The following is a 13,825-nucleotide window of genomic DNA, read 5'->3' as shown; positions in this document are numbered from 1 at the left end:
CTTTATTTTCAAATTTATTTCACTTTTTTTGTAGTTTTCTGCAGCATTTATTTATTTATTTTTTTTTTTGCATTACGATTCAAAATCATTTAGCACGATTTTTATCGTTTATGTTTTTAGAACACTATTGGAGAAAAATGTATACATATTTTATTTTATTTACATATTTGTCAAAATTAATTTTAATAATTAATAAACGCTACCTGGCAGCGCTGAGATGCTAATATTTGTTCGGCATTACGTTCGAGTTTTTTTATTTATATTATTTTATACGAACAATTCATTAAACTTTTTGCATTTATTCATTCATTCATTCATTAACTTCAACTGCTGTTTGAACAACTGTTATTTATTACGAATGCTTTATTTAACTAATGTACAGTGGCTTTAAATTATTTAGAGTTTTTCATTTATTTTTGCATTGCTCGTCAACACTCAAATTGTTTATGAAATATGTACTCGTTAATTAATGGAAAGTTACAATTATAACGCTCCGTAAGAAGCTCTTTTTTATGCTGACATGCGTATAATTGAATATAGCATTATTTCTCCTTCTTTAATTTGTTTTTATTTTTTATTTTTTATTTTTTTTTTTTATCCTCTTATTTTGTTTGGAAATTTAACTATACATGATTTGTATTCGATTGATTTCTATACGTAACTTCTTAACCATTGAATTATTTGAATTATTACTTGTATTCGGATTTTCGCTATTAATATATTTTGTTGTAGTTTTTGTTATTCTACCGCTATTCTGTTTCATGGTTTCAGTATTCAAATACATGTCATTATTATAAATATTATCTGAGTAGCTATTAGCAATTGGTTTGTGGCCCTTTTGCTTCTTCTCATATGATCCATGCTTGTTACGGTTGTTGTTGTTGTTGTTGCTTTGACCTATACACCCATATGCATTGTGGTTAGCTTGATTATTGTAGCAATTAAGTGTATTATTATCTAGATTGCTACTATAAGTCAATTCATTTTTATAATTATTTATACATTTCTCATCTGCAATGTAAAATAGAGAAAAGAAGAAGAAGAAAGAAAAGAAAACTGATCAACATCATTCATATCCATACAATACACCATGATGCTCTATGAAGCAAGTACAACAAATTAGACGCCAAAAATTAAATTAAATTAACAACACAAAAATAAAATGCTCCTACGTGTTAACTAATGGGTCTGAAGAGCGGTGATAATTGTCTCCATAGGTTAGATTTTTTTTTTCAATTTAATAACCTCAAAAATATTTAAGTTGCTGCAGCATTCAGCATATTGTTTAATTAAAGAAAATAAGTAGCTAAATTGAACAATAATGGGTAAAAATCCAATTCGCCGTCACTTTTCATTCACGTAGTGTTCATGGCCAATTCGCCTGCATTATTGTATATTGATAAATTATATGCACTACAATCTTCACTTAAGACATTAATTTTTTACTTCATAATTATGTTTTAATTTAAATAATTCAATTTATTTATTCTTACTTTAAAGTTTAAACTTAACTGCGAAACTTTTGGTCCTCGTGTATTTATCAAAAACAAAGAGGTGAAAATATAGTTTTAATTACTGCTTAACCAGCGCTACCACACGCACAACACGACATACATACAGAAAATTAACTATTAAATACGCTTTACTATACATTTTACATTTTGCAACAACAACATGTAATTAAAATGCCTGAACGGAACGCGCCTGGCGCCCGCAGCAACACTATTCAGCCAAGAACACAGCCACAACCGCAGCGACAGCACTACTGCCACTTGCGCAACACCATATACACAATGCCAACAATGAAGGTCAATTCATGAGGAGATCAGTCGCTTTTTTGACCATTAAGGTGGCGGCAACACCATTGCCACCAACACCACCACCACCACTACCGCCACTGAGCGCACCGCCCAGCGTGTTTACGCTAGCCATGCTAGCTGTTGTTGTACCTATTGTCAGCGCTGTTGTTGCGGTTGTATGCGTATTAAGCGCGCGCAATGATGCACTGGCCGGTGTTTTGTGTGTTGTAGCGCTCGCTGACGCAGTAATCGCCGTCGTGCCCATTGACAACATATGACCGCTGGCTGTTAAATTACGTGCGAAAGTGGGGGGTGGCAGTAAGGCACAAGAGCCGAATGTATGCTTTGGCACGCTCGCCTGCGAGAGAAACAATGTTGGCGCAAGCGCCGCAGTCACGCCATTCAAGTTACTGGCAATGCAATTGTTATTGCCACTAACGCCAGTTGCTGTCACCGACGACTTTGCATGCAGGCCAGCGAGGCTGGTTGCACCGACGAGCGCATGCTGCATGTAAGCGCTAAAGTTGCTTTGTGGTGGAACGGTGGGTGCCGCCGTAGTCTGTAGCTGTTGCTGCAACAAAGTAAACGGTTTGTGTTGCAACAACGGTGGTGCCACAACAGTGTTTGTTGTTAGCGCGCTTGCAGCGTGAAAAATCACAGACGCTGCTGCAGGTGCGTGTGCAGGATTTTCTGCTAAAGTTTCAGAGATTTGTTCATGTTGTTGCTCGTGTTTCTCGTTGCGCACAGATGCTGTCGAACAGGCCGACGCGAATGTGGAATTCGACGATGAACACAAACTCGAATTGGAATTCGAATTGGATTGCGGCGAATTTGCTGGCTCCGTGGGCGCTGTAGAAGATGTCGTCGAATGCGAAACGTTGGCCAACAACGATGCGTTTGCGCGTGTACTAATGCTGGTATCAGCGCTGGCATTAGTACTTGTCGCCGGTGTTACGGCAACCGAATGTGTGGCATTGGAAACAATCGATTCGCTCATGTCGCCCGTCTCATTTTCACACTCGCCACTGCTACCGCTAGTATTGAATGTACTATTTAGGCTGGCATTCGAACTCAGCGCTGGAATGTCGATTGTGTGCGTCTCATTGCCAAATATTAAACGTAGTCGCTTTTTTTGTGGCGTGTGCACCGCACAGCCGTTGGCGTCGGTGCTAAGTGTGGGCAGTGCAGCTTGTGGACTGGACTGTGCGGCGGGTACACCCGGAGGCGTTGTAGAGACTTCAACATTCATATTGTGTTGTGACAATTCATCCGCAGCATTGTAGCGTTGACGGTGACGACTACGATGCCGATGGTGATGATGGTGCTCCTTGGTTTTGTGACGCTTTTTACGCTTTAGCGGAATGCTATCAAATTCACCACCATGTTCGGAGATACCTTCCATACGTAATATCTCATACTCCACTGGTTCGGCGGAATGCGATGAGGCGCGACTGAATGAACCGTTAAAACTGCTACTCTCGTCACTGAGACTGGTGCCCGATTCAATGACTTCGTCTAGTATAGGCGAACGCTTCATACGCAGCGTCAACTTCAAACGTCTCTCCGGTGTCTTCAGGAGCGTTTCCATGGCCGTAACTGTATTTGCAGACGCGCAATCTCTATCTTTTGTCGCAATATTAACATGCAAATCATTATCGCTTACAATAGTTCCATTGTGACTATTAACTTCGTGCACTTTATGTTCTGTAATCTGCGATAAACTTCGCTTACGCGTTATATTCCCATTTGTTGTACCGTTATCCGATTTAAAAGTGCTACGTTGCTGGTTTCGACGAGTTGTGCGCTGTGCCTGTGTTTGAGTGGAATCTTTGGACAGACATGTCTCAATCAATTCTTGTGTTTGCGATTGCGATTGCGTTTGTGTTTGACCCGCCGAGGCCTCTTCAAATGAATCTATTAAATTTTTTCGGAAACTTGGACTAATACTATTGTTTCTATTGTGAATAGTGCCATTATTAGCGACACCGTGGCAAACTGTGGAGCTTGTGTGTAAGTTAGTGCCTTCTTGCATAGTGGCTGTGTTGGAATAGTGTCTGCTAACGGGAAATCTATCAACAACTCCGTTAAAGAATTCATTTGAATCATTTGCACTACTACTACTACAATTACTACTTAAACTACTGCTATTGTTACAACTACTTTTACTGTTATAATTATTACGATTCGTATGGGCATCCGTGGCAGTTGATTTTATTTCTGTGCCAATGCTTGGCTCGGTTATATCACTATTGTGTGCAGTCGACTGATGCTGGTTATGGTTGCGCAGTATACGCCCACCGCTGTTGTTACCCAATGCTGCGGAGGCGCGAGTCAGTCCATTGCGCATGCGTACAGTTTTGTCATGTCGCTGGCGTTCATTACCTTTAGGCGGTGCAACAGCAAGTGGCACTTTTTCTTCTTCATCTCCAGAACCGCTTCTTACGCCATCTATTGCTGTATTTACGCCTTGTTGTTGCTGCTCCTCATCATTATCAATCTCCTCGTCCATTACATTTAAATCATTTGGATCCCTTTGCTGGCATTCCTCCGTTCCCTCTGCACGTGCCATTGCTCCAGCACGTGTTTGTCTGCTACTACTGCTGCGTGTAATGTAGCCACTTGTTTTGTTGTTATTCGTATTAGGTTTATGCACAGCATTCCCACCTGCTCTACGCATTGGCCGCCGTGCAACACTGGTGGCAGCGCTTGACTTTGGTTCGGCCGCCGCACTTGTAGCATTCGCTTTGGCCACTGCACCAGTGCTCACATTACGGGACACTGCTGTTGCGGCGCTTACAGAAAGCTCATCCGCTGAACCAGAAGAAATCGTACTGCTAGTGCTGTTTACACGTGCCGATTTGCGTAGCGATTCTCGCCCTACGTTAAAACTGCTACCGACTACTTTACTGCCTGTCATCGTTTCAGTTGAATGTTTGCCATTTATATCTTGCGGCAAAACCTGTTGGTGGGTGTGATGTTGATGGTGGTGATGCCGTTGGTATGTGTTGGCCATGATCATTTCGGCGTCGTACTTTGTCATACCTTTTTGACGTAACTCCTTCATTGTCAACGGTGTTACTACCACAGTAGGTTGTTGTTTTTTCAACGTTTCTAAATTAGGGACATCCCTACCAATATCTGTGTCACCTTCTGCCTTCTTAGCAATCTGAAGTCCAGTGGCGTTTTCAGTTATTGAGGGAGCGTTGGTCGCACAAGTGTTTGTGTCGATGTGGGTAGAATTCGTCGAGTTGGCACGGCTTTTAATACGATTTATACGATTGTCCGTTTCGCGCAATCGATAACCGCCGCTTGCAGATGGGTCATGCGAGTTAATACCAATTACACAAGCTCCACTTAAACCCATCGCCAAGGCACCTGCATCACTGCCATTATGTCCGTTCATTACCTTACCCGCAAATGCTCCGGTGCCACGCCGCTCACAAGTTTCACACTCACAATAACAGTTTCCATCGCCGAAAAAGTCCTCTCCATAAAAACAAGTGATTTCTTCTCCAACCTCAATATCCCGCAACACCTTTACACATGCAGTATCGCGGCCGGTCGCAACGAATTTACAATTCGCACGGCAGTCATGATTTATATAGGCGGCAGGACCAAGCCACAATTGGGCGCAATTTTTCCGACAACTGTACATAACTGAAAAGTCATTTTTGCCTGTATGCAATAAAGCAGCTTCCTCCGCTTCAGACAGCTCAGCAATGCAGCCAACCAAACATTCGATTTTATCATTCTTTGACCAACGCTTAGTCGAACTGATCTTGGCACCCTTTTGACCTTCGAGTGAGTAACGATAACAGGCCTCAATCACAAAGCCACTGTCTTTATCAAAGACCCTCAAATAACGGATTATCTGAAATTTTATATAGATAAAAGGCATTAATAAATAAGCAAATTAAAGCAACTTAACATTGTTATGAAGTAGTATGTAACTATATGTTAGGCAAAAAATGCTTACATGATCGTGAAGCCGCTTGAATGTTATTTTGTTTTTACTTTTAAAACTTCTCGGTATCCACGGACCATTAAATATTTTCTTTACAGCCACATCATAGTTTTGTGTTGCAATGAAATCATCCACAATAGCCTTTAACTGAGCACTGTCCACTTTGAGTGGACGATATCGGATATTCATTTTATGAGTTTGAAAACCCAAATGCGGATCCAAAATTAATGAAGTTGCTAGATCATCATTTTCGGAAAGTTCTTTTGGTGTCATGCCCGTCGACTGTGAAAGTCGACTAACACTATTACTAGCAGTTCCATTTGTACCGCCAATTGAGTTTCCTAAATGATAGCCATTGGTAAATGCATTGTATGTGCTCTGATGATGGGCATGACCATTGGAGCTGCTATGGCTATTACTTCCGCCATTACTCTGTGAAGACATCGAGTTGGTTTTACCACCGATATTATGATGACCTGTGTTATGTGCCGAATGATGGTAACCAGACGTACTATTATTTGAGGTGGAGGAGACTGCGTTGGACGTAGAATTCTCGTATTTGTTATTGCTACTAGTATCACCACCACCACGCCGCTGATGATTCGATCCAACAACCATTGTTGTCACTCTCACCCTGTCACTGCAGCGGATGCTAATGCACCTGCTTAACAGTTAACAGTCACTGCAATAAAAGTAATTTAATTAATTTTAATTAATCGCTCAAAGAATATATGGCAAATTATCAATTTAAAATTAGTTGGCAATCATAGTTTTGTCCCTGATCTGTTAAGGCGAAATATATAACCAATTCAGTATATTTATGAAAAGAAATAGAATATATTACAATCTTTCAATATTCTTACAATGCTATTGCACAAGCATTATTTTTGAGTAGAAATTCAATTGATTTTTCCAAATAATTACAAAACTGTCACACAAAACCTAAGTGAATGGTAGAGTTGTCGTGTCTTCAAAATACTTCATATACATATGTATACAACATCGTCTTTTGTCATAAAATTTTTGTGGTTAACACTTGAGCACTCAAAGATATAGCAAAACCGTTGGAGATTTTAAAACACCTTGCAGTCATAATATTCATATCTTAAATCACAATTAATTTCAATAAATTTTCCATTTACCGAATGTAACAAACTAAAGTAATAACATGCCTGGTTTGATAATGTCACAGAAAAGTCAGAGGCAACTACGATTGAACGCGCTCGCGATAAAAAGGGCTAAACTTTTGCACTCGTATTCAGCTGCAGGTGTGAGTGAAACAACTGCTTAACATTGGAGCATGCCGTTGTGATACTTGCGCAGCGCTGTCGCGAAATCGCATCAGCTGTCGAAGCCGACCGTTGCCACCATTGCAGTACCATGCTTTTCCATCATTTATGGAGTACAATAACACAAACAATTTAATCAAATGAAAAACACGCCACAATGTAATTCTATACAATTTGCACTTAATATAGTTTATAGCTTTCAAGAGCACACAAATTAAATATATTGAAACACTTTACAACGCATGAAAAAATTTAACGATAGCATCCGTCCAATGTACTTCTTCAATTAACACTCACAATATGTGTACTCCTGCAGACAAAGGGAATAATAACTTTACAAAGTCTACACGTTTTGATTGGCACTGGTGTAAGCGAGACAACACGTTACTGCTCAGGCATAACTGGAAAAAATTACCAGCCAGCGTCAACAGCAAAATTGAGAAAACGCAAGAAAAAAAAATTCAACCCTCCTCAAGAACGAAAAAAATATATCACATTTTGTAGAAATTCATTTTTGCAATTATTTACCACTTGAAATGTCGCTATGAAATCAACTCCCATAGATTTTTAAGTTGTTAAATTTATCAGCTGCTTTCAACTTGCAAATACTTTTCATTCGATTTTTTGCCCCGAACTTCCTTCTGTTCAACTTTTCAGACTTAGATGTCTTGCTGTCTGGCCGTCTGTGCTGTCGAGATACTCCGACCGAGCTCTCAAACGCACAAAACACAGAAGTTTCAACTTCTTTGTTTTCGCTTCCCTCACGCCATTACAATCTCTATAAAATCGTTTTTCGTAAGCACTTTTAGCTATTGATAAAGATAAGCAGAATTATTGCTGCGTAAAAATAATAAAAATATATAGAATCCTGAGTTCACGTTCACTTCACAACGAATAAAAAAGAAACAGAAACCACAAAAATTCTTAGCAGCGTCTTTGACTTCGTTGTAGTTGTCCTCGTTCGTCGTCGCGATAATAAACTCGTACCGAAAGCACCAAAAATCGTCTGCCATAATCCATTATAGCATGAACACGCGCGAAATAACTCATTGCTTACTATAAATTGCTTACACTTTATTGAATGCGTGTCGATTTAATTTTGAACACTACTCATTAACTAGAATTGTTTAAATTTTATCTATTCGTTTTGTACTTTCAAAACTTTTATAGGATTCTGCATTATATTTGCGTTTTATTCTCCAAGAATCAAGTCATGAATTTACAATTTTAAATCAGTTCATTCGACTGGCATGAATGAATTTATGTAATCTAGCAACTCAGAACAGTAATTCAAAATTGAAAATATCAAATTCTCATATATATATATTTTGTGAACGCTGTTTCTTGTGATTATTTTTTTTTAAAGAAGTTCGACAAAGTTAAACTGTTAATATGTCCGATATAATGGAATTATCTGACGATATCCGTAATATATTTTGTAAATATAAGGAGAAACAAAAGGCAGACCTCTTTCGAACTCTTAATGATGTGAAATGTTGTGAATGCGGTCATCAATCACGTATGCGGAATGTTCAAAATAAAGTATCAATGTAAATAAATATAATTAATGATTTTTCATGTGCTCACTCGACATTGTCCTTATCTTTCTTTCCAGCTATCGGAAAATGACAATTTTCTACCAGTTGATATTGTCCATTTTAACGGTATTGCTTTTGATGGCCCTATACGCGTTATGGGCCGCTAGACGTTATAACCATGTACGGCTCTTTGGAACTGGGGCTTGTGCCTCAACTTTTTTGTGGACATATGATGACTGCAGTGTGGCAAGTTAATGTATTATGCTACCTTATTGGGTACACAAATACAAGATATTCTTAAATTGCCAACACAAAAATCGTTTGTGAATCCGATTTCTATTTTAATATAGTAAAATATTTTATATGAAAAAAAACTGTTTTATTTACATCTTTATGTTAACGGCGAATTCAAAAAAGGTAATAGCAGCAACTACGAAATTATTGGCAGCAACACAAACAAAAGTTACGGGAGTTCATTGTAGTAATAGATTTACTACGCTTATCTTGCCATATTGCTGGAAATTTAAACTGAAATTTCAGAAAAATCCAAATTAAACTGAAATATGTATATGTTTAAGATATAAATAAATTATATATATATATTATTTTATTCAAATATTAATATACCCGAAATAACATGGAAACAGATCGGACATACCTTTCTATACGAATGTTGCCAATTTGCTGGCAACCATGAAAGTTAAAACTAAATAATTTGGTTTCTGCATACAACCCTGAAATATGTACTTATTATTGCGCCTTTGTCATTTGTCATTCGTGAAATTATTTTGAGCAGTGCAAGAAGGTCCATTAAATTCTTTTGTGAGATTTACAGGACTGTTGCAATTCATTTAAAACCAAACTTTTGGAAATAATTATAGCACATACAGCGTTTAGCGTGAACACAGCATCTAAAAGTTATCACAAATTGCAAAAAAAGGTGCGTTTCGGTGGCTGAAAACATAGCGGGCTAGAATAGCAGTCGAATTTTTCTAAATATACCATAAACAGTTGTGTGCATGTGTGTATACATACATATATTATTTGACATATTCTTTATTTCAGAAATAGAATATCAAGATGCCTATTACCTTGCAATCATCCGACAATGAGAACTTTGAAACCGACGTGCAAATCGCAAAATGCTCCGGTACAATAAAAACAATGTTGGAGGATTGCGGCATGGATGATAGTGAAAATGCTACTGTTCCATTACCTAATGTCAATTCTGCCATACTGCGTAAAGTACTTACATGGGCTACGTATCACAAAGACGATCCACAACCAACCGAAGATGACGAGAACAAAGAAAAACGCACCGATGATATCTCCTCCTGGGATGCAGACTTTTTGAAAGTCGATCAGGGCACACTATTTGAGTTAATTTTAGCCGCAAATTATTTGGATATTAAAGGACTGTTAGATGTAACCTGTAAAACTGTGGCCAATATGATCAAAGGTAAAACACCCGAAGAGATCCGCAAAACATTCAATATCAAAAATGATTTTACACCAGCCGAGGAGGAACAAGTGCGTAAGGAGAACGAGTGGTGTGAAGAAAAATAAAGTAACATATACAGATCACAATAGCCCTTATAATTACTTATGTATAAACGAAAAATATTACTATAAAAAAGATGTCAGTATGTAATTTTAATCAAAATTAGATGGCTTAAATTGACACTGCTGAGGTTCTATAAAATCTCTTAATATATATAAACAATATTTCGCAATAAATGTAATTGATTTTCCCTAAAAACGTTTCTGAGTTGTCATTATAGTTTAACTTAGAGAAACGGCATTACTAACTAACCAACAGATTTATTGGCTGTACATCAAGTTGTTTCAATTTAGTTGTAACATCCAGCAGAAATGGAAATGATATTAGAAATGTAATTCTATATACAAATGTAACTAAAACCCTATATTAATGTATGTAGTTGGAATCATACCCAGACAGGTAGCGGTGAAGTGATTTTAAATAACCTTTCCATAATCTGTCTGTGTTACCAGCACCCATAAACATTCGCATTGAACACGATCATTTTAAAAATTGGTTACTTTTTAACTTAAAAAATTGGCGTTTATATATTACTTTTGAATACTTGGAGTGATAAATTCCGGAGGAATTTATGAATAAGTATATTGTGAATTTCCAAAGTTGATATATTTATACAAAAGTAGGCAGCTGTCAAAACAATGTGTTCTGGACATATGGTAATTTTCTGAATATGAAAAGGAGATAATAAAGGTTCAAACAAATAACTATTCACCATATTTATTAACATGGAAGTTCCAATATTTAAATTCTCTATATAAGTTTAAATACACTCAAAGAAAAATCCGCTTAAGTGTACTAAATGACCGTATACGCAGAGTAATAGAAAAAAGTTATCAAAGAATTTGGTTAAAAACAAAGCTTGCAGTGAATTATTGCAAACAACTTTTCGTAAAGTTCTTTGAAAGTGAAATTTATTATTTATTAATAACTTAAGATGTATTTTATTTTATGCGTGAAAATATTCCACTGCACTTTAGTTAGTAATATTTTCTATGCTTGCAATGCTGATGTACGATAATAAACAAAAACAGCTGTTGCTCGGTACGGATTGGTGTAAATATTTTTGTTAATTATAAAATCAAAATTTCTGAAGTCAGTGTATACAGCAACCAGTGTGTTGATATTACGAGTATTATTACTGAATCTAGTGGACTTTAAGGTAAAGAAATTTTAACACTTCATGGCTAGTAGATACGAAGAATGAAAGAAGACAAGATTACGCCGCAATGATGTTTTTCACGTTAGAATGAGATGATATATTCTAACATTCTTGAGTAGACTCGAAACTAGACAGTATTATCCATACCAAATCGGGTGATTTCATTAAAATTTCGACACTTTTACAGTTTGAAATAAAAAGATCTGTAAGAGACCTGAGGCCGCGGTTTAGCAAATTAACTAATTCAACTACGAAAAACAAATTTATTCAGATATAAACTACATACATATGTACATAGTGAGTACCATTTATACTACAAAGTATATTCTTATATTTATATATATGCAGGAATATATTTGTTATTTTAGGTGTATACAGTAGTTAGAAATGACCGTTATACTGCAATCCAACGATAATGTGAAATTCTTGGTCGATGTGAAGATCGCCCAAGATATGGACTTTCTCCAATCAATGCCATTAAATATTAATGAAAATGACGACACTATTCCATTACCCAATGTGGACTCGGCAATACTTTACAAAGTACTTACTTGGATAACCTATCATAAAGATAATCCATATATTGGTGAAGATGACAAACCTTTCTATATTTCTGGTTGGGATTCAGAATTTCTAGAAGTCGATAGTGATACATTATATAAATTAATTGAAGCCGCTGATTATCTCGGTGTTAGTGGATTACTAGAACTAATTTGCAAAACGGTGGGATATTTATTCAGCAATAATGCACCAGAAGAAATAAAGTCATTGTTCAATATAAACGATAGTCACTGAAAATTGGTATTAAATATATGTGTATTGTAAATTCAAAAATAATGATAATGATTGAAGATTAAATTGTGTGAATTTGGAGTTGTTAATTAATTAGGAAAATTAAATAATTGATATATTTTAAAATAGCTAGAAGGATATTATCATTTATTAGATTATCATTTTGGAATATATGTATAAATGCAGAATATCAAGTGCGCTGATAAATGGTTTTCATGGCCGTAACGGAACTCTATATCATCCATATAGTGCTTGAAAACTTGTTTTGGAAATGGTCATATTTGGACAGCATCCCATATTAAAATATGCATAATTTTTTCCTACATACCAAACGAGAATTTTTATTATGTTCAACTTCAAAAGAACTTGGAACTTTTTCACTCCTTCTACTTCGTAAACATAAACATTTGCGATATTGAGTATAATATCAAATTGGTTATAAGAAATTCGACATGTGTTCTAGGCAACAAATTTTAGTGTCATTAATTTGTATCAACTTATTATGTTTGCAAACAAATACTTGCGCAAAAAACATTAGCCAATTACCAATTGGAGATGATTCAGAAAATTATAGCTTTTTAATAACCGGCGGTTATCGTCCTAAAAAAGATACTTTGAGAAAATATGTTGTGTCCATACGCAGTAGCAAATATAATTATTTTTTTGGTGATGATCACAAATGTGGTGGCTCCATTATCACACCCAAAATTATTCTTACCGCAGCCCATTGTGTTTGTAGAAGGTAATAGTTCGATGCTATGTTTAATAAATGTCAATTGTGGTTAAATAAGCATATCTATAACTTCAGGGGTACTCGATTACGTTTGAAGCCGTCAGATTTATCGGTTGTAGCTGGTACACCGAGGCGTTTATTAGCCACTGAAACTACACAATTATTAAAGGTTGATAAAATCACTAGACACGAATACTACATGCCCAAAACTTTTCGAAATGATATTGGTTTGTTACGGTTGGCAAAAAATATATACATAGATGGTGTTTCAACACAGAGAATTGAGCTTCAGACACATACATTACCTCCTTATACCAAATGCACGGTGGCTGGATGGGGTCGAGTTTTTTTCGTGAGTAAAGCTATAAATGTATAGATACAAATATATAAACTTATGTTTTCATTTATACTACTAGAAAGGACCAATGCCCGATTTAATATTACATGTTGATATCTATATTTTGCCAGACGAATATTGTAAATCTAGAACTAATAACTTTGCTTTTGGCATGATGTGTGCTGGCGATGAGAATGATTATGAGAAAGATGCATGCAGTGCTGATTCTGGTGGTCCGCTGATATGTGATGGAAAGGTAACGGGTATTGTGTCATTCGGTCTTAGTTGTGCGCTGCCCGATAATGCTGGATATTATGCAAATGTGTCTTCGTATATTGATTGGATTCGCAAGAATGGAATCAGTAAATTAAAACCCGAAAACTTAATTTCACTAATTGTATTGCAAATTTGCATGTTCAAAGGCGTCTAAATAAAAAACTATCTAAATGACGGATTGGTTGATGTTATTACATGTGTTTAAAGTAGCAATGCTTAGTAGAAATAGTTGATAACATGATTAAGATAGGTGTAAGCAACTGACAATGATTTGAGGTAGGTGAGCGTGTTAAGAGAGTGGTTGAATTAATGATTAACCGCGAATAAGTGATTAACCCATTCGGTGTTAGACTAGACTCCATACATATAGTAATTTC

The 13,825-nt window shown here is 36.4% G+C and overlaps 4 protein-coding genes across 10 annotated transcripts; 3 read left to right on the top strand and 1 right to left on the bottom strand.

Annotated features, from left to right (window-relative positions):
• Positions 1-929: 929 nt before the first annotated feature.
• LOC105215428 (histone-lysine N-methyltransferase Suv4-20) lies at positions 930-8,058 on the bottom strand. Of its 5 annotated transcripts, none has more exons than XM_011189339.3 (3): positions 7,581-8,058; positions 5,776-6,445; positions 930-5,670 (listed from the first exon to the last, which is right to left on the bottom strand). In XM_011189339.3, exons 2-3 carry the CDS (start codon positions 6,379-6,381, stop codon positions 1,810-1,812), a joined length of 4,467 nt encoding a protein of 1,488 aa, XP_011187641.1. In that variant the 5' UTR covers positions 6,382-6,445; positions 7,581-8,058; the 3' UTR covers positions 930-1,809. The 5 variants fall into 5 exon arrangements, with proteins under 5 accessions (XP_011187641.1, XP_011187643.1, XP_011187642.1 ...); XM_011189341.3 differs by lacking the exon at positions 7,581-8,058 and adding an exon at positions 6,906-7,343; XM_011189340.3 differs by lacking the exon at positions 7,581-8,058 and adding an exon at positions 6,936-7,343.
• Positions 8,059-9,344: 1,286 nt separating this feature from the next.
• LOC105215426 (S-phase kinase-associated protein 1) lies at positions 9,345-10,349 on the top strand. Of its 2 annotated transcripts, none has more exons than XM_011189336.3 (2): positions 9,345-9,600; positions 9,656-10,349. In XM_011189336.3, exon 2 carries the CDS (start codon positions 9,671-9,673, stop codon positions 10,154-10,156), a length of 486 nt encoding a protein of 161 aa, XP_011187638.1. In that variant the 5' UTR covers positions 9,345-9,600; positions 9,656-9,670; the 3' UTR covers positions 10,157-10,349. The 2 variants fall into 2 exon arrangements, with proteins under 2 accessions (XP_011187638.1, XP_054087059.1); XM_054231084.1 differs by having other exon boundaries at positions 9,347-9,530.
• A 767-nt stretch (positions 10,350-11,116) lies between these two features.
• Positions 11,117-12,230, top strand: LOC105215430 (S-phase kinase-associated protein 1-like). 2 transcript variants are annotated; one of them, XM_054231086.1, is made up of 2 exons: positions 11,117-11,607; positions 11,659-12,230. In XM_054231086.1, exon 2 carries the CDS (start codon positions 11,698-11,700, stop codon positions 12,103-12,105), a length of 408 nt encoding a protein of 135 aa, XP_054087061.1. In that variant the 5' UTR covers positions 11,117-11,607; positions 11,659-11,697; the 3' UTR covers positions 12,106-12,230. The 2 variants fall into 2 exon arrangements, with proteins under 2 accessions (XP_054087061.1, XP_054087060.1); XM_054231085.1 differs by having other exon boundaries at positions 11,143-11,607; positions 11,679-12,230.
• Positions 12,231-12,265: 35 nt separating this feature from the next.
• Positions 12,266-13,622, top strand: Prss2_0 (anionic trypsin-2). The gene is made up of 3 exons (XM_011189342.3): positions 12,266-12,844; positions 12,911-13,187; positions 13,252-13,622. The coding sequence occupies exons 1-3, from the start codon at positions 12,555-12,557 to the stop codon at positions 13,600-13,602; spliced, it is 918 nt and encodes a 305-aa protein (XP_011187644.2). The 5' UTR covers positions 12,266-12,554; the 3' UTR covers positions 13,603-13,622.
• The last annotated feature ends 203 nt before the right edge of the window (positions 13,623-13,825 follow it).

This window comes from Zeugodacus cucurbitae, chromosome 5, assembly GCF_028554725.1.
Source record: "Zeugodacus cucurbitae isolate PBARC_wt_2022May chromosome 5, idZeuCucr1.2, whole genome shotgun sequence".
In the NCBI taxonomy this organism is placed as follows: domain Eukaryota; kingdom Metazoa; phylum Arthropoda; class Insecta; order Diptera; family Tephritidae; genus Zeugodacus; species Zeugodacus cucurbitae.
This window is presented reverse-complemented; position numbering and strand designations above follow the sequence as displayed.